General features: G+C 37.2%; 3 protein-coding genes and 1 long non-coding RNA gene across 5 annotated transcripts in view; 2 read left to right on the top strand and 2 right to left on the bottom strand.

The window, feature by feature from the left end:
- Positions 1-3,394, bottom strand: part of LOC111467080 — a 22,992-nt gene extending 19,598 nt beyond the window's left edge. The window contains exon 1 of the long non-coding RNA XR_002714486.1: positions 3,261-3,394. This is a non-coding gene — a long non-coding RNA (uncharacterized LOC111467080). The remainder of the gene's footprint in view (positions 1-3,260) is intronic.
- On the top strand, positions 647-3,077 carry LOC111467037 (pentatricopeptide repeat-containing protein At2g21090-like). Its single transcript, XM_023111817.1, has one exon. It carries the CDS (start codon positions 1,055-1,057, stop codon positions 2,888-2,890), a length of 1,836 nt encoding a protein of 611 aa, XP_022967585.1. The 5' UTR covers positions 647-1,054; the 3' UTR covers positions 2,891-3,077.
- A 1,483-nt stretch (positions 3,395-4,877) lies between the features above and the next one.
- Positions 4,878-10,912, bottom strand: LOC111467004 (tobamovirus multiplication protein 1-like). 2 transcript variants are annotated; one of them, XM_023111755.1, is made up of 12 exons: positions 10,641-10,912; positions 9,705-9,795; positions 9,568-9,620; positions 8,734-8,826; positions 8,545-8,616; positions 8,347-8,419; positions 8,137-8,182; positions 8,002-8,065; positions 7,330-7,383; positions 7,155-7,232; positions 5,428-5,538; positions 4,878-5,243 (listed from the first exon to the last, which is right to left on the bottom strand). In XM_023111755.1, the coding sequence occupies exons 1-11, from the start codon at positions 10,776-10,778 to the stop codon at positions 5,446-5,448; spliced, it is 855 nt and encodes a 284-aa protein (XP_022967523.1). In that variant the 5' UTR covers positions 10,779-10,912; the 3' UTR covers positions 4,878-5,243; positions 5,428-5,445. The 2 variants fall into 2 exon arrangements, with proteins under 2 accessions (XP_022967523.1, XP_022967525.1); XM_023111757.1 differs by having other exon boundaries at positions 4,878-5,237.
- A 942-nt stretch (positions 10,913-11,854) lies between these two features.
- On the top strand, positions 11,855-19,631 carry LOC111466788 (outer envelope protein 64, mitochondrial). Its single transcript, XM_023111399.1, has 13 exons — positions 11,855-12,382; positions 12,477-12,629; positions 12,706-12,830; positions 13,703-13,828; positions 13,913-14,095; positions 14,204-14,348; positions 15,367-15,535; positions 16,066-16,200; positions 16,286-16,489; positions 17,203-17,330; positions 17,423-17,474; positions 18,772-18,841; positions 19,264-19,631. The coding sequence occupies exons 1-13, from the start codon at positions 12,138-12,140 to the stop codon at positions 19,344-19,346; spliced, it is 1,818 nt and encodes a 605-aa protein (XP_022967167.1). The 5' UTR covers positions 11,855-12,137; the 3' UTR covers positions 19,347-19,631.
- The last annotated feature ends 756 nt before the right edge of the window (positions 19,632-20,387 follow it).

Here is a 20,387-nt window from a genome sequence, read left to right as displayed (position 1 = left end):
TTTTTTTTTTTTTTTTTTTTTTTTTTTTTTTTTTTTTTTTTTTTTTTTTTTTTTTTTTTTTTTTTTTTTTTTTTTTTTGTTGAGAAAAGGGGTGATGAATAGATAGTTCATTTTATATTCATATATATATATATATATATATATATATATATATACACATACGATTTTTAGCTATACTAAAATATAAAACCAAATTATGTTGATCTTATGTTAGTAGAACATTTTATACATATATTTGCTTATGTATATTGATTTGTTAGGATTTTTTTACAATTTTTAAAATAAAGATTATATTGAAAAATTATAACTTTAAAATAACTATATTTTTTTTTAAAGAGTAATAAACTGAAAAAATTGTAAATAAAGCAAAGTAACCATCTTAGTATTTATTTTTAAATTATTAAAAAAGGGAATTCCACAACCCATTTCTTTTCTTTATTCATTATGATCATGTGAGTAAATTTATGTCTCAATCTGCAAAAATAAATGGAAAATTTCATGAAAATAAAAAATAAAAAAATAACAAGAATAAACATATTTTCATCCATATATTAATATATATGTATATATTTTTTTTTTGGGACAATTATTACGGCTTTATAAAATAAAATACAAAATTCAAGAATATTTTATATAATTTAGTGAAATGGTTAAGTGGAAAGTCTACAGCTGTTTTCAATAATTTAGTAAAAAAAAACAAAAAACAGTCATAAACCTTCTTTTCCCTCGTCTTCTCCCACCCCCGCCGTTCATTCTTCCATCGGGCTTCTTCTCCGGCGACGTCTAACGATTGTGCGCGGAGCTTTGTCTTCTGTTTCTATCTTGGTGGTGAACACGATGAGTCAACGGGCCACATTTCATTGGTGTTCTGGACCCCCGGGTTTTTCGATTTCCGATCTGAATGCCCCTTAACTTGTAAACCTCAGATTTGTGAGTTTGAACCTTCTCTCTTCGGAGGCTGCGATGAGCACCTTCAACGCCGCCGCCCTTGCCCCTGCCGCTGCTAGCCCCTACAGATGAATGGGTTCTCTATCTCGCATGGTGCCTCTCTGCAATGCCCTCTTTCTCTTCTCAAGCCCTAAAAAAACCCGCTGTGTTTCGCCCCAAATCCAAGCATCTCCCGGATTCCTCTCGCCCTTGTATCGTTCAGTCCCTTCTCAACCACTCTTCTCAGGGGCACCTCCCGGAAGCCCTCTCCTACCTCGACCCACTAGTCCAAAGAGGCATACGCTTACCCACTAGCGTTTTCGTCCACCTCTTGCGACTTTGTGCCAAAGCCAAGTCATTAAAAGGAGGAAAGTCGGTTCATCTGCATTTGAAACTCACGGGCTTCAAACGCCCTACAACTATCATTGCGAATCATTTGATTGGTATGTACTTTCAATGTGGCAGTGACATAGAGGCACGTAAGGTGTTTGATAAAATGTCTGTAAGGAATTTGTACTCTTGGAACCATATGCTTGCTGGGTATGCTAAGTTGGGAAATGTATATCAAGCTAGGAAGGTGTTCGATACAATGATAGAGAAGGATGTTATATCATGGAACACAATGGTTCTTGCTTATGCTAAGAAGGGGTGTTTCAATGAAGCTATTGGGTTCTACAGAGACTTTAGGAGACAAGATATGGGGTTCAATGAGTTTAGTTTTGCTGGTGTTTTGATTCTTTGTGTGAAGCTCAAGGAATTGCAGCTCGCCAAGCAGGTTCATACGCAGGTATTGGTTGTTGGATTCTTGTCTAATATAGTTCTTTCTAGTTCAATTGTTGATGCATATGCAAAATGTGGAGAGATGGAATGTGCAAAGAGATTGTTTGATGAAATGCCTGTTAAAGATATCCTTGCATGGACTACAATGGTCTCTGGATATGCTAAATGGGGTGATATGAATTTAGCTAGCGGATTGTTTCATCAAATGCCTGAAAAGAATCCTGTCTCCTGGACAGCTTTGATATCAGGTTATGCAAGAAACAGTTTGGGACATGAAGCACTCGATTACTTTACACAAATGATGAAGTTTCGAGTTAATCCCGACCAATTTACGTTCAGTAGTTGTCTCTGTGCTTGTGCCAGCATTGCTGCACTGAAGCATGGTAAACAAGTACATGCCTATTTGATCAGAACCAACTTCAGATGCAACACAATAGTCGTCAGCTCTCTCATCGACATGTATTCAAAGTGTGGCATGTTAGAAGCTGCCTGCAGGGTTTTTTATCTTTTGGGAAACAAGCAGGATGTTGTATTGTGGAATACAATGATATCCGCCCTAGCTCAACACGGACACGGGGAAAAAGCAATGCAGATGTTCAATGACATGGTTGAATCAGGATTGAAGCCTGATAGGATCACATTCATCGTGATCCTTAGCGCATGTAGTCATTCAGGTCTCGTGCACGAAGGACTTCAGTTTTTCAAGGCCATGAGCTACGATCACAGCGTTCTCCCCGATCAAGAACACTACGCATGCCTAATCGACCTCTTGGGTCGAGCTGGATGTTTTACTGAGTTGGTAAACGAGCTAGAGAAGATGCCTTGTAAACCCGACGATCGGATATGGAATGCGTTACTCGGAGTCTGTAGGATACATGGCAATATAGAGCTTGGAAGAAAAGTAGCTGAGCACGTAATCGAGCTGGAGCCTCGATCTTCTGCAGCCTATGTATCTCTTGCGAGTTTGTATGCGTTTCTCGGCAAATGGGAGTCGGTAGAGCAGGTCAGGGAAGTAATGGAAGAGAGATTAGTGAGGAAAGAGCGTGCTATAAGCTGGATTGACATCGAAAATAAGGTACATTCATTCATAGCTTCTGATAGATTTCATCCATTGAAGGAGGAAATATACTCTCTATTGGAGCAGCTAGCCAGCCACACAGAAGAGGATTTTTCAATCGTTTGAAAAGAAGTTGTAAGTTATTGCCATGCAGGTTGTTTTCAAGAAGATCTGCTGCAAAGTTTAACCTGTTAAGAATGGAACAGTCCACATAGTATGTGATAACTGAGCACAATGGGTATTACTCCATCATAATTTGTTTTTATCTCATTGTTAATCAATAATAATGGCTCGAGTTAGTTTCTTGATTATACTTTTGTGTGTATATGTTGCCTTTAGCCAATGTTTTTGTTTCTGATTTAAGTTCTAATGCAAAATAGAAAAATGAGAATAAAGTTGTATTAATCTTTGAACAAATTTGATCCTCAGTGGTTTATAAGTTATAACAGAACCTCTATTATAGTTAGCTTTTATAAATAAAATGTTACTTCTAGACTAGACGAACACAACTCTTTACAATGGTATGATATTGTCCACTTTAAGCATCAACTATTGTGACTTTGCTTTAGGCATCCCAGAAGGTCTCATACCAATGGACATCAGCTATCATGACTTTGCTTTCGGCTTCCCCAAAAGGTCTCATGCCAATAGACATTAGCTATCATGACTTGGCTTTGGGCTTCTCCAAAAGGCCTCATACCAATGGACTTTGTTTTGGGCGTCTCCAAAAGGTCTCGTACCAATGGAAATTGTATTACTTGATTATAGACCCATGATCATTCCCTAAATTAGTCGATGTGAGACTTATTTTTCATCAAACAATTACATATTCGAGTTACAATTCTTACAAATATGAAAGTATAGAACCAAATTATAATATATTAAAATTCAAAGTTAAATTATGGAGAGAAAAAAATATAGAAAAGAAGGTGAAAATAGGACGCTATATTCTTTCTATTATATTTTTTCATTTCAGTCGCATGCCGTTTCCTTTTCTCTCTCTCCTTTGACCTCCCTCTCTCTCTTGTTTGACTGCCATGGCTAGACAGCCCTCCTCCTCTAGTTCGACTGCACAGCCACCCTACAATTTTTGTTCCCTAGTGGTGATTTTTGTTCCGAGTAGCAAAATCAAACCAAACCAAACCAAACCAAACCGGTTCTTGATCGAGCCCGAAACCAAAGGAACCGAACTGACTATCGTCCTTTTAAGTCCAAGACTCCAAAGACTCCCTATCACTATCAAATGTATTTGGACTCTATCAACCACACGCTACATTGAGGGTGTTAGTCTTCATTTAAACATACATACCTAGCCTAGTTTAAGACCTTTTTAGGAAAAAATAAATATACATAAAAATCAAAATAATTACAAAACTAGATGCCCATTATATAGTCTCCTGTTCGAAAAAGATAGACACACAAGAAGTTATCAGTTTACAAGATTGGTTCACTTAAGAAACTTGAAAAATATAGTAAAAAGAACATTTTGTGCTTTCTTAGTTAATGACATGTAGAATCTTGTTTGTGAAAGTGATTCGAATCTCAAACAAGTGTTCTTGCATTAAGATATTTGATCAACAAGAATCATTCAAGTTAGACATGATCGTGGAGTGATTTGAATCTTATAACGGAACCCCCGCCCTTAACCCATTAACGAAAAAGAAAAAATGAAAAGATAAGGTCATTCCATTTCGACAAAAGACCCACACCCAAGTTCCATAGCTTTGGGTCCGCTATCCCGATCATGATTTTCCTACTCCCAGAGAAAAAAGTCCTTCCCTTTTTAGCCGGTTGTGGGCGAGGAGGGATTTGAACCCCCGACACCGTGGTTCGTAGCCACGAATCTCGAACAATGTTTTTTTCTTGAGATATTCGATCAACAAAATAATTCAAATCTTACACCCCTTTCACTTACTTCGCCAATAATTTTATACACATATTAATTTAGTAGGTTCCTCTCTAGTGTATTATAAATTAGACTGCTCTCGCATGGCCAACATTAAAGAATTTTTTATAGGTGCTTTAATTAAAGCAATCATAAAGAAGCTTGAAAATAATGGGAGCTTTTGTATATGGCATGCGTATTCTTTTAGGCATACTTTTCTTTTCTAGGTGAAACAAATAGGTATATTAAATTAGAAGCGACACAAAATGTGTATGGTAAATGCAGCCAAAACAGACCAACAAAAGAATGGGGGAAAGAAAAAGAAAACAGCAATGGAAGTCCTAAAGAACAAGCGTCTACAAAAATTAAATACACAATTAAAAATGGAGAGTTCTGCTGACCAGAAATTGTTGAGAGCTTCATTCAGTAGGGTGTATCGGTAAATACACAGTTCGAATGGAGAGTTCGGCTGCCAGAAACTGTCGAGATCTTTCATTCGATGGGGTGAAAACCGACCGATCAGGTACATGCCTTGGAGGAAGTTTTCTCAGTATAAAGAACCAATGCTGATGAAATAAACGCTATCAACTGCAGCTGCATGCACGTTGAAAGATGTAATATTTTGGGCGGATTTTGTTTTTAGCTTATGGAACCACTTTTGGATTAAATTAGAAGGCTAGCCAAACAGAGAATAACAGAAATCTCTAATCAAAGTCCTAAGATCAAAACGTCATCTGCACAAAGTAGATGCATAGTTAAAATGGAAAGTTCTGCTGACCAGAAATTGTCGAGAGCTTCATTCGATGGGATGATACCGATCGGATATACGCCTCGGAGGAAGTTTCCTCAGTATAAATAGAACCAATGCCGAAGGAACAATCTCTACCAACTGCAGTAACATACGCATCGAATTCATTAGAATTCTACACAACTAGAAGTAAATAAATTAGAAAACGAAAATGAAAGGTTTGCTCAACTTCAATGGATAAGTTACAAGAAAACTAAACCCCACAAAAGTACTCTAGTTGCGTATGAGCAATTCGCCAACAATTTTTATCTTGGGGAGCTTAATCATCACGTGATTCAGTTTGATTGAATTTGGACTCATTTTGTAGAATGTTTTGAAACCCACATTGAAGCACAAGAGAAGACAAGGGAAAGTTTGGTGCTCGTACTATTACAATAGGCAGCCAAAGAACGCAACAAAAAGGGAGTCCAAAAACTGGGTTAAGAAAGGAACCTCAATCCAACAAAAACAAAATCAATTATAAAAAGGCCTAATAACCGCCCCCATCATGAGGTATTAAACTTAGCCAGAGGTTGATCTTTTCACCACAAAACAGCAAAGAAACTAGCGGGCTACAAAAACTTTGGATTTCTACTGAACAATGAACCCAAAAGCACCTCCTCGATCATAAAGTAACAACCTCTACTTTAAGACGAGTATAAACCAAATGACCTTGTCTACTAGCTCATGAGAAAATAAGCAATCTGTAAACCCCACATGAAGTGTTGGAGGTCCTCCTCTTGCCACTTCAAAGAATGCACTATCGTGGGTACAACACAAAGGAAGAGTGTTATTCAGCATGATCCTTAGTGTTACGTAAAACATGCCACACAAAAAATATGACATTCGTTGAGATCGTAACCTTTCAAAGAGGAAAAAGTGAGGCAGCTTGAACAGGGACGGGCAAACCATATGGGAAAAAAGAACTACTAAAGAAGCCTCTAGAAGAATCAGGAGTCAAAATCCTAGTGGTCACCCATGCTGACTATGAAGGGAAAGAAGCTGATTATGAAGGGAAAGAATACACGCCACATCTATGGCCTCTTTCCTCAAAAAGAGGGCAACAAAAACCAAAGGAAAGGACGAATGGGGGATCTAAGGAGGGAACAACCAAAGTCAATGAATGCAACCTCTTACGCAGGAGATGATATAAGCGTAGAAACAATCTTCCCAAAATAAACTTCCGAGCTTTACCAATGGAGCATCTAATAATAACCTGAGAAACAAAAGAGAACTAGAGGCAATAGGTTTTCAAAAGTTCTTACTGGGGCTCTTAGAACTACCACTTGCAACCCAATCAAAAAGGTGCATTCCTACTCAAACTAACTTTGTACTCCATGAAGGACTACAACAACCAGCTCCATGAAGGACTACTACAAGCACTTAGCCAGAAGAGCCTCGTTATGTAATCCAAGTTCCGAAGCCCCAATCTACCTATCTCAACGGGCTTTACCACCACCTCCCACTTAACCAATCCCCCTTCATCGACTTCTCCCACAAGCAACTTTTCATCACTCAATCAATAATCTTACTAGCCGAAACTGGACAATAAAAGCCGAATTCGTCTGTCATAATAATTCATAAAGGCGACCTCGCACATTGAAAGGACAATTAAATATTTAAGGCAAAATATTTTACTCACAGTTTCTACCTAAAAAAGGGTAATCTATGCATTGTAGATAAAATATTAGAATATAAACTAGGGATTGAAAACTTGCCAGGTAGTATATCAGGTTAAGAACGGGATGATCTAGGACGTCAAGGTCTGCATCCTTGTCAAATGCAGAGAGAGCAAGCTACAAGGTGAACAAATATGCAAATATATTGTCACTTAAAGAATGTTGATCAAGATTACTGTAACGTTGATCAAGATTACTGTAACCCTAAACTCACCACCAAACATCGTATAGAGAAACAGCTAAAACAAATTGATGTCACAAAACCAACCTGCGAAGATAAGAAAAAAATAAGAATTTTTTTATATCTATGAGTGCTTGAGTCAGCTTCATTGTCACGGGATAATCACAGACTCTATTACATTGGTTGCCACAATAGCTCATAAAATATTATATTTGAAGTAGGTGGTCACCATAATTCGAACTCTTCCCTCCAAGCCCTTCAACATTTACATAGACCTCATGACCATATTCACCATGAGACCAACCCATAGTAGTTAATAATTTGAAATCACCATGAGCTTCATTAAAACTTAATCTTTTAAGAGGTTAAACTCATCATTGATCCTTGAAATATACACATTCATCAATTATGTCCTTGATGTTTAAAAGGCCAATCTCATTCCAATTTCTCAACCAAACCCTGATTGAAATTGAATAATGGAACAGCAGCGTAGCATTTGAAATATCTTTTGATCATTCTAATCGGGATAGACTTCTCTAATTGAATACAAAATGAGCTATGAAATCTTGAAATACAAAGATGTCACAACGGATTTCTAATACAATGATATTATTGAGCAGGGTAAATTTGTAAAATATACAGCTTTCACAAAATCTATTGCTTTAAGCGTTTCTAATCCTGTGTAAAACACATTAAGAAACCTACCTCATACAACTTTTTTTGGCGTCCTCTAGATTCAATAGGGAACTGCCTCAGCATGACAAATAGCCTGTTAAGAGAGTAATTGTTAAGAGTGGAACATAATTAACCACAGCTCCTGAATTCATACTCGTTTATTACCTCCCACCATATATCAGGAAACCCACTGCAGCAGAAAATGCCACCACTGGAAATAATAAAGAAAAAAATGACTATGCCTCCATAAACTAGAATGTGGAAGCCAAAAGGTTCCAGTTGAAATGGACATCGATTATACATCACATTTCTAATGTAAATAAAAAATAATATTTGCTTTAGATGTAAGAGAGAATGCAGGTTTCGAGCTGCAACCTGAAAAGAAGAGCTTGGCAGCTATAACTGCACCAGGAGATTGGTCTAACATCACAATTATCCAAATGCAGATCTAAAACACGATGACAAATAAAATAATTGAATAAAGCTGAATGTAAACAAATCGACCAAATCAGCATTCTGCATTTCATATAGTACTGACAAGTGATAACTTTTGGCTGACACCTTTTACTTTACCTGTATAATGTACATAACTCCGTTGATGATACAGTAAGTAGGCTTCAGCTTACGAATAGGAAGACTTCGTGCCTGAAAGAAAAATAATCACAGATATGGATTGTCGCCAATGATGAATCTTGCGTAGAATTGATATAATATGTAATATAATATTGTTCAGATTAAAGAATAACCATGATAACAAATTACCTGATGGTATATCTCTGCCCAAAATAAAACAAGCAGTGTGTACGTTGAAAAAAATAGAAGTCCAGGAATCTCCATAATCACCATTTCAAGAACCTTTACCAGCATGAAAGTTTCAAGCCGTACAGTAGAGAGAATAATCGCAGTTACAACATGGGAAAAGGAACGTGGGTCTCTCTGCATATCTAAATTATCAATTTTAAGTCTACAAATTGACTTGCTTTTTTTATATGGGAATATGATGCCCTGCTGACAGTGGATGATGATCGGTAACAAAACTACATAATGAAAAGAATCCCTAAAAATGCCATGGTCTCCCAGAATCAGAGGGGGGAAGAAATCCTTGGATTATTATGCCTTACAGTTTAACAGAAAGCACAATGCTTTTATTTGTTTATGTTTTCTTATTCATTTCACCTTCAGAAACCCTTCTGGATGTCTCATAGTTCGAAAATAAATAAACTTGAATATGGTATTACCATAAATACAAAAACAAATAATAATAATAATAAATAATCAACTTGTGCATGAGTAACTGTTACTAGTATTTCTTTCTATTCTTCCTTGTCTTCTGTTTAAGTATCATGATATGTTGAATATTCTAGAAATATTCTGAAAAAACGTGTAACCTAATAACAAAGGGGAGGTGCTTGGAATAAGATCAATCAAAAGTTTTAGTTTAGATTATCATGCTTTTAACTCTTACATAATCCCAAAAGAATATCAATATGAGGCCTAGATATACTCAATCATTAAGTGATAACCATGGCTTGAATAGGACATTAAGAGTTTAAGACGATCATAGTTGGGAATAGTGAATTAATATAAGAAACCAACCTTCGGTCTAATGAGGAAGACACTCTTATAAAGCCCAAAGATAATAGCCCTCACTGTCAAAATGAAACTAAGGTAGCATTACCTCATCAAATAGAATATCAAATACTAAATTAAAACTAATAAATATACAATCTTACATCCATTTACAATGAAATTCATCAAATGGAACCCCTTTTGTGTTGTCCACTCGAATTCTGGCACTCTTATTTGAATCCGAATAAGTTGAACCTGAAAACTTGAGCAATTACTCTACGTATTAGGCATTAATTATGACGACCACATGTTGTGCTCTTTTCCTCAAGACGGCCAATTTAGTTAATTTAAGTAACTTTTTTTTCTTCCTAATCAGAAATCAACAAACGAATAGAGAAGGACATACCTTTACAAAAGAAGCTACCAAAATACCAACTAGCTATATCATAAAAGAGCTCCAATCAAATAGAACTATGCCTAAAGAACAGTTATGAAATTCCTTTGATAGCGATGCCCAAAAGGAATTATTAAATCTAATTCACCAAATTTGGCTGTTGACTTGATACATAATTAAATCTTGTTTCCTAACCAACGTGTGATAGCCATATTGAGTTTCCATAAATGATCCAAATCCAATACAATTCAATGAAATTTTATTCTTGAGATTACAAAATAATTTTTGTAATTAATTGATCACTCAAAATTACCGAAGGATTAAATCCCAACTCATACGAGTGTGGAACTCAAAGTAATATCTAAAAATTAATCTAGAAAGTCAGTTCTTCTAACCATTTTTGTTAGCTCACACATACAGCATAAGCACAGAGCACACAGCACACCCACAAATCTATTTTAGTTTAAAAACTAATAAATAAATAAATATGAAAGAGATATCTCAATTCTGTCGATTTGATGATACATGAGAGTGCAATGTGGAAGATAGATTCAATCCATCAGGTAGGAAGCCATGTTAATTCCAATAAAAAGATGAACTCAGCCAAAAAAAAAAAAAAAAAAAGTTCAAAAAAGCATTAAATCACTCATGAATTTTGCAAATCACAGAACAAAAACACGGTAAGGATTAGAGAAAAGTGGAGTACTAAGGCAATGATCGATAGGAGGCCATAAGAGGAAGACAAGGCGGAATAAATCCCCTTCTGCCATTGCTCCGATTCATCAATTCCATTCCACCATTCCAATCCCTCAACCGCCGAGCCGGTCGCCAAAGCCCTCGCCATTAGAGCTTCAAAAAACGGAAAAAAAGAAAATCGCAGAAGGAGAAGCCTTCTTGTTCTTGGTTAATGCCGCGCAAAAAGGAGCAGGGGAGAAGCCTTCTTCGCCAGTAATGCCGGGCGCGGCTACGAGGGAGCGTAATTTGGTCTATGAGAGAGAAATATTTGACACGTGGACGGCTTTTCACTTGTCTTGTGGGACACTTAATGACACGTATGATAATATGACGCGGATTAAAATATGATATCATTATCGGGATATTATTTTTAATTTTAAATTCCAAAATTATTTTTCAAATACTTTTCAATTTGTCTTTTATTAAAAAATATATATAATTATTATTTTAAAATTTTGTAATATTTTTTCCTAAGTCATCCCCACACAATTTTATTTAAAATTTTACATAGTTTTGAAAATTTTATTAAGGGTAATATTGCTAATATAAGTAATTTTTTTAAATAAATAACAAAATTTAAGGGTTCTTTTCAAAATAAAATTTATAAACAACAATTCAAATTAGCTTATTTGAGTATAAGACGGTAAGTCAAATGGGAAGTGGTGTTCCCAGTGGCGGACGAGTGAGTATGAGATGGTAAGTCAAATGGGAAGTGGTGTTTCCAGTGTAGACGAGTGAGTAATGTGTAAAAACATGCTCTTGGGAGGGGAACACCAGTTGGAAACGGCTGTTAATACCTAGTACGGTGGGGAGCAAAAGAAGGAATCTGCTAAGAAGGGTTTGCGTCTGATTAGCTAGTTGGCGAGACAAGAGCTTACCAAAGTGATGATCAATAGCTGGTCCGAGAGGATGATTAACCACTCAAATTCTTACGGGAGGCTGTAATGGAGAATTTTCCATAATAGGTCAAAGCCGGATGAAACAATACCATATGAAGGTAGGAGGCCTACGATTGAGACTTTTTAAGTTTGTCGAATACGATACTCTTAAAAAAGCATGCATTCGATATATATATATATATATGACTATGATCAACATGGGTGTCTAGACAATGGAGTCCAATCGACTAATGGGTACAAGTCCCTTTATTGAAACCACCACGTCGTCGATCTGGTGGCTGGAGAGCTGAGACATTGGCGTCGCCAGCTGCAATGCACGAGGGTGGGGACTTCGCGCGAGTGCATGAAACTGAAATGGAGTGTGGCCGAGATGGGGTTTCTTTCATGGGCCATGAGTAATTGGGTAGAGACATGGGCTTAAATGGGTAATGGGTATTAGACATGAGCTTGTATGAACTGAAGACCGAATCAAATTGATCCGTTTAAACCTTCCTAAAACCCCCTGTTTCTTCTAATTTCTTCATTCATTTTGATTCTCAACCCCAATCATTCTGTTCCGATTCCGATTCATGTCAAAGCCCCTAAAGTTCATGCAATCCAATGCTTCTAACCCCAAACTCTGGATCCTGATCGGGGTTAGCGTCGCCGGAATCGTAATTTATGCAGAGACCCGCAGGAGAAGAAATGGCAAAGTGTTGCAGAGAGAGGACTTTGGTGCCTTCGTCCATCGTTTTGAGCTTAAACCTTTCCCTCAGCCGCCGCCGCCCGCCGCCAGACTTCTCCTTACCGGCCTCACTTTCGCCGTCAAGGATGTGTTCGTATTCTTCCTTTTTCTCTCTGCGATTTCTTGTTTCTTAATCTAACGGGGGTTTGTGTTCTTGATCGTTTCTTTTTGTGGGTTGCTTTAGATTCGACGTGAAGGACTATGTGACGGGGTTTGGCAATCCGGACTGGAAGAGGACTCATGATGTTGCTGAGAAGACTGATGGGGTGGTAACTCTTCTGCTCATGAATGGGGCTGCTTGTGTTGGGAAGACTGTTATGGATGAACTGGGTTTTGGGTGAGCCGCTGTTCATATTCTCCCAGTAAATTTGTTTGTCAATGTTTTTGAGGTGTTTGTTTGATTTTTAATTTAGGATTACTGGGGAGAACAAGCAATATGGAACTCCTACCAATCCAAAGATTCCATCATTTGTATCTGGAGGTTCTTCTAGTGGGTCTGCCGTGGCTGTTGCAGGAGAGCTTGTTGACTTTGCTCTTGGTTAGTATAGTTTCCATTTCTTTTTATAATGTATTACTAAATTTTTGAGTGAATAGGCAATCCAATCCGAAAATACATACATACATATATATATATATATATATATATATATATATATCTATATCTATATTTATTTCTCGATGGGGGCAAGGGAAGGGATATAACTCAGCGGTAGAGTGTTGCCTTGACGTGACGGAAGTCATTGGTTTGAGCCTGATTATCCCTAAACCCAATGTGAGTTTTTCTATTTTTACTTGCTTGCTGTGATCGAATGAGAATGGATAAGAGGCTCATGGGATTGACCTGAAGGGGTGGGGATGACTATATTTCTGGGAGCGAACTCTAGGTAAATATGAAGCGCATGGATACAAGCTATATATATATATACTGATGCAGTGTGCACGTAGATAAGGAAAGCCAAATCCCTGTGGGGGGCTGGTACCTTTCTTTTAAGGCCTAAATTCCTATTTGTTATCTGTGGGGAAGGATTGCTCGATAGGGAAGAGGTGATAGGCTTGGGCCTACCTATCCCGATAGGACCTTATAAAGGAATGAGAGTGAGAGGTTCCATATTGCAGAGCCGAAGGGCAGCACTTTTGTATGTGATTGTAGTATGTCACCTCGTCTCATCCCCGTACCACAACATTTCAGAGTATCTATGATATATTTACAAATCTATATCTATCTATCTATCTATATATATATTGGTGCACTTTCTTTATAAGAGCATTGGAATGTTCTCTTAAATGAAAAATCTTGACTCTGAGAAGCATTTCCAAAGACAGTTCAAGTCTGTTTCTGTTTTAGTATATACGAGGCTTGCCAGTCTAGCAAGATGCAATCTCATAATGAAGTAATTTCTTATATTTTAGGCACTGATACTGTTGGTTGCATCAGAATTCCAGCTTCATTTTGTGGTATATTTGCATTTCGTCCCTCTCATGGAGTCGTAACAATGAATAGAGTTTTGTCGAATTCGCCGAGCTTGGATACTGTTGGTAAGATGGCACATCAATTGACATTTTTCTTCATTTTTCTATCATGGATATTCATTCGAGTACTTTTTGTATGTCATTGTTAAGGATGGTTTGCTCGTGATCCATCCGTTCTACATCGTGTTGGGCATGTTCTACTCAAACTGAATTCAGTAGAACCTCGAAGGATGCGACGCCTTGTTTTTGCTGATGATCTATTTCAGCTTTCCAAGGTTCCTTTGCAAAAGACTGTTCATGTCGTTAAAAAGGCTATAGAAAATCTATCTGGTTGTAAGTTTCAGGACCGTTCACACGTATTTCCTATCGAAGCTTTCAGTTCAAGTGCTTTAAAGATTATTTTAGGTTTATATTGATTTTTTGAGCTTTTTGCATCTGCAGATCAGTGTCCAAAACACATGAACTTTGGTCAGTACTTGGTGTCTAAAATCCCGAGCCTGAAAGAGTTCCTTCAACAACCACCGAACTCGCAAAAAGGAATTTCTATTTTCAAAGCTTTGTCATCTGTTATGATTTTATTACAGAGGTAAGCTCAGGTGATTCTAACTACTTAATTTTTCACTCTACATGCAGTCTACTTATGGATTAAGAAGCATAGTCGCGTATATATTACACCTATATTTCTTTTGATAAGATCGTCACCCCTATATTTCATGAAGCACACATAGACATTGGATGCTGCTCGACTTCCCACCCGATACTATTGCGGGTGATCATCCTTTTGTGCATGCACCATAGTGAAATCAACTTTTGTAATATTTTTTTATTTTTCATCTTAACCTTTTGTTTCCTATATTTTCATACTTATAGATAATTGCAGTTTTTTCCGGGCGTTGCACCTAAAATTGTGCACGTGTGAGATCCCACATCGGTTGGGGAGGAGAACGAAACACCTTTTATAAGGGTGTGGAAACCTCTCCCTAGATTATGCGTTTTAAAAACCCTGAGGGGGAACCCCCAAAGGGAAAGCCCAAAGAGGACAATATCTGCTAGCGGTGGACTTGGGTCGTTACAACATGATGCGTGTCAAATGACATGCTAATTTTCGTGTTGTGTGAAACCATGTGATCCATTATAATTTCTCAAAATTTAGAAGCGTGAGGGTGAGAAATAGCTGCAATAGGACGAACCTGTTACTCCTTTACTTTTAACCGCTAAAATTATTAGGCTTCTCCATATTCATTCGGTATGTTTGCTGTCTTGGTGCTGTACATTACATATGAAATATTTGATACTAAATAGTAATAGAATGAACATCTCATTTTTGGTCTTTGAGTCACATCGCTTGATGGAATATTGGAAGTGCCGTAGTCAATGTTGATATCATACACTCCTAGTATGAACGACTGTCGGGATTGCTCAATTGTGACCTTTTCTTTCACTGTTGAACTGTAATTGCTACATAATTGTGGCTGTTCAAATGCATGATTGTCGATATATTAGCTACATTGTATGTTCGATAATATGTTCCATCTTCAAATTGTTGTTTTCTTTCAGGACAATAAACCCCTACTAATGAATCTGTTGTGGCATGCATTTTTCAGATGCGAATTTAAAATAAATCATGAAGAATGGATTAAGTCGGTCAAACCCAAGTTAGGATCTAATGTATCTGAAGATGTTCTTGCAGCAATTAAAACATCTTATGATGATATGAAAACGCTTTATAAAGTCAGAACGGAGACGAGACTTGCACTTCAAAATTTATTAAAGGTATCCCCAATTTATTGTTGCGTACCTTGAAATGAGTATGTAAATATGTATCTTTTGTAGCAATTCTAATATTTTGCATTATAAAATAAGAAGACTTCCCTTATTATTGTGATTTTGTACCGTTTATGTGTTAGGATCGCAAAATAATGCACACACTCAATCTAGATGAACACAAAAAACAGGAGATAGAAAATGCAAGGAGGAATATTGGCTAAAGGTTTATATTGATGACTTCAAGTATCTACAGTAATAAAGAATACACTATCTAAGGGGATATATATATATATATAGTTTAATTTTCTATGTATAGCTTTACGAGATATAACTATCTACCATATATAGGTTTATCAGATATAGCCTTTTACTGTACGTAGTTGTTTATTATATATGACCACTTACCATATATGACCATAGACTCCATAACCTAACATTATGACGACTTACGTGGTTGTTGGTTAGTAATTCTTAAAATAATTATTTATGTACACTAAATTAATCTGTTTTTGTTCTTATATTTTTATTCACTTTAGGATGATGGCATATTAGTAATTCCCACAACAGCAGACCCCCCACCAAAGCTAAGTACGAAGAAGGGAATTTCTTCGGAGTTTCGTGATAGGATATTTGCATTATCAAGCATTTCAAGCGTGTCTGGTTGCTGTGAAGTAAGTTAACAATCACGTTTCAGTTATTTTCTGTCGACCGCTGGAAGAGTGACATGTTATTGTTGTTATAACATCGTATTGTCAGGTTGTTGTACCTTTGGGAACGCAGGATGATTGTCCCATATCCATTTCACTTTTAACATTCCATGGTGCTGATAAGTTTCTTCTAGACACAGTCTTGGATATTTTCTCAGCTCTTCAAGAGCAAGTCAGCATAGCGCCTAACATTTTATCGCCATTTCCTGATACCAACAGCGACATGGATGCCTCTGAACTATTGAAAGAAAAGGTTTGCCTCTATTGTCGATGCGATTAATAATGTCCGTCTTGATTCTGCCATGATGATGTTATTCGATGTGAAGTAGGTTCTTATTCAAGAACTCATAAGATCCTTTTTGCCAAAATTTACAGTTTCGGATTTAATTAAAAGATCCATTTGTTTTTCTCCTCTGCTTTTAAAAATTATGTGGCTGGTCAATGAAAAATAAATGTGATTCGACATCAGACGAGTAAGAAACGTGTAGTAATTTCCCGGGGATCCAGTGAAAGTCCTAGGTGAATCAGTAACAGTTTCAGATTTTGATTTCAGGCATAAAACTTCGAATTACAAACCATAAAAAAAATAGTTTCCACCTTTTCGGTCTACTCAACTGGTATTTCGATTTTCACTTCTCGTACTCCCTTTCGAGGGCCAAATTTGTTCTTTCGTGTTCATATACTGATTCTGCGGTTATGATCGTCACAAATTTTTGAGCTTTGATATTGGAAATATTGCCCAAACCTTTATATAGTTGCAGGAGATTCTACATGAAGTGAGGGCTCGTATGATCGCCAACTTTGTTTGCTTTCGCTTTGTTCGTTCTAAAACATCTGGGGTTGCCTGTTTTCCATTGTTCATAAAAAGTTGACTAGCTTACATATTCCAATATATTGTTATTGTTGATTAACATACTCAATTTTCTTAGTTGAACAGTTTATTAAAACAAAAGGAATGATTTGCAGGGCAATGCAGCTTTTAAAGGAAGACAGTGGAATAAAGCTGTTAATTACTATACAGAAGCGATTAAATTAAACGGGACGAACGCAACTTATTATTGCAACCGAGCTGCCGCTTACTTAGAGTTAGGCTGGTATGTTACCCACAAATATTTCAGTCAGCTATTTACTTGTTCTACTTGGTGTGTACTGAATTCATCAATTACTTGAATTTCAATACATGTAGCTTTCAACAAGCTGAAGATGACTGCACCAAAGCCATATTACTTGATAAGAAGGTAACGATCTGATTTATACTTGGCTATATAGAAACAACCAAACACACACAAACATACATTCAAAGGCAAAAACTAAAAGAAAGCATTACAAAAAATGCCAAATATCAACAAACAGAGACGAAGGATGGGAGATCCCTCATCGGTTGGGGAGGAGAACGAAACACCCTTTATAAGGGTGTGGAAACCTCTCCTTAGCAGACGCGTTTCAAGAACCTTGAGGGGAAACTTGAAAGAGAAAGCCCAAAGAGGATAATAACTGCTAGCAGTGGGCTTGGACCGTTACAAAGGATGGTTATGGAACTTTCTAGTCACTAACGGCCAAATAATGGTGTTTTACCTAGCCATAGACTCCGAGCGGCGGTCAAACAGAGGTGTGAATGCAAGATGCCATCATACTACCTCCTAATAGGGCTCCAATGGAATTTTAAAATTTGTTGCTATATGCACTAGATATGTTTAGACTAAAACTTCCTGCAGGTTTCTTTTTATTATTGCTGCTGTCTCTCTTAATTATTATTATAAAATTTATTCATGGGATAGCTTCCCGTGATGATATACTCTGTTACTATGTATGTCGAGTGTCACAATCGTACTCTTATGGCAGTGGAACAACGATTGTACAACATTTGTTCTAACCCTATGAACAAGTCAGCCATAAGAAATTCGGATTTCGCGGACAACGTCGGCGTATGCCTGAGCGTTGAGTCATGTTTGCGAAAAATGTTTTAAAAAACGTTAGCGGGGAAATACATTTGAAAACAATTTGAAAGAATTGAAGAATGTAACGTTATATGGCTATAAGTAAAGAAAGAAACATGACTTAAAATAGCATATAACTCAGAGTAGGAAGAATTGATGACTAGTCGCATTCCCATATAGTATATTTTGGGGCATTTTAGCCTTAGTGGGTGTAGACATGATTTTGGCGACCGGTTATGCACCTTCGTATTGACACAACATGAAAAGTAAAAGTCTATCTAAGATTAAAGCATGTAAAAGGGGTTTGGAACGGGCATGCGACCATGGACAACACATCCTGCACAAGCATGACCGGGACATCCGACATGCGGCCATAAGCAACACGCCTTGGACAAGTATGACGGTGACACTGAGCAGGAACGTATTAAGCCTTTGGTTTGAGTAGGAACGTATAAACATAACTCATTTTGATACTCTGTTACTATGTATATGCTGAGCTGGGTGTTTTTAGTCGTTAAAAAACAATCGATTTATCTTGACGTCAGACAATCTGCAAAAAAGATGATGATATTTCTTAACATTTCGTTTCTTCACGCAGAATGTGAAGGCGTATCTCAGACGGGGAACTGCCAGAGAGTCTCTTCTTCTCTATAAAGAAGCCATCAAAGGTGAGATGATTTTTATCATTAAAATATCTGAAGCTGCATTGTTTGCGTTCTAGAGCCGCTGTTTCTTTGCATGTGAACGTCTGCATTGACATGAGCATCTTGCTCAATCGATTAGGATTATGTAAACAACTTAAGAGAAAAATTATATAAACTTAGTATTAGATTGATTTTGTGCATCTAGCAGACCTTTTGGCTATCGTTAAGAACCCTGCAATTTCGAGATAGATTTGAATAATTGACACAAATCGACCTCGGAAAAGAAAACGGGGATGTCAAGTTTTGTCATTATAGACTAATGGTGGTTTCAGAACTGGCCATGGAATGCTTGCCTTTATATAGACGAGAGTGTTTTCTCTGTTAATGAAAGCGTGTTTCGGTGCACGTTCGATAAATATTTGCTTTGGTTTCTCATACTTTTGCAGATTTCAAGCATGCTCTCGTCCTCGAACCGCAGAATAAAGTTGCGAATCTTGCCGAAAAGAGATTAAGAAAACTGATCAGTTGAGGATGCAATTCTCGTATCGAAAACGAAAAGAAAACCCCAAAAAGAATAGCAAAAAGAAAACACAAAGCCAAGCTGATAGAAGCATTGTAATTGTGCATTGTCAAATGAAAATGAAGAGTTGATTGGGAAAGGAGTCAAGAGCCCAGCGGCTGCTGCCAATTTTGTGAGTATATATTCAAACTTTAGTGAACCTTAGTTTGGCACAGGACCATGTGGAATTCTTTTATCCATTGAACCGCGTGGGAAGTTTCAATTGAAAATTTGGGTGCTTGTTCAGTTGTGAAATATTCTCTTTTTTGATCTTTTTCTGAACCTGTTCACTGTGACCATTTACATTAGGTTGATCATAGAGAGTTTATAAGGAGGAAGAAAGCAGAAAAATGTTTTGAGAATGGTTGAAGTAAATGTTTGGAAGTTGTGTAACGACCAAGTCTACTGCTCAGTAGATATTGTCCTCGAGGGACTTTCCCTTTCGGACTTCCTTTCAAGGTTTTTAAAACGCGTCTGGTAGAGAGAGGTTTTCATACTTTTATGAAGAACGTTTTTTCCCGTCTCCCACCGATGTAAGATTTCACAATCCATCTCTCTTTGAGGCCCAACATCTTTGCTGGCATACCGCTTGCTTGGAGAGAGAAACAAGTGCCAGCGAGGATGTTGGATCCTAAACGGGGGTGGATTGTGAGATCCCACATCGGTTGGAGAGGGGAACGAATCATTCTTCATAAAGGTGTGAAAGCAAACGATTTTAAAAACCTTGAGGGAAAGTTCAAAAGGGAAAGTCCAAAGAGGACACTATCTACTGCCAGTGACATGATTTCGAATATTTGGAATGGACGGGTAAAATTCTTGTATTATGCAGAAGTTTTAATACCAACTTTAAGAGGACAATGAATACTTCAAATGATCTGTTCTATGGGTTGTATGAGTTTGGCGTTCTATAGGTTGTACAATTGTGTCTTTGGAGACAATGAAGACGTTCTATAGGTTGTACGACGGTGTCTTCGAGTCCGAAGGAGACTTTTTTTTTTTTTTTTTTTTGTT

The sequence above is a fragment of the Cucurbita maxima genome, unplaced genomic scaffold, assembly GCF_002738345.1.
Source record: "Cucurbita maxima cultivar Rimu unplaced genomic scaffold, Cmax_1.0 Cma_Scf00032, whole genome shotgun sequence".
NCBI classification, from domain to species: Eukaryota; Viridiplantae; Streptophyta; class Magnoliopsida; order Cucurbitales; family Cucurbitaceae; genus Cucurbita; species Cucurbita maxima.
The sequence above is the reverse complement of the archived record's forward strand: the minus strand, read 5'-3'. Positions and strand labels throughout refer to the sequence as shown.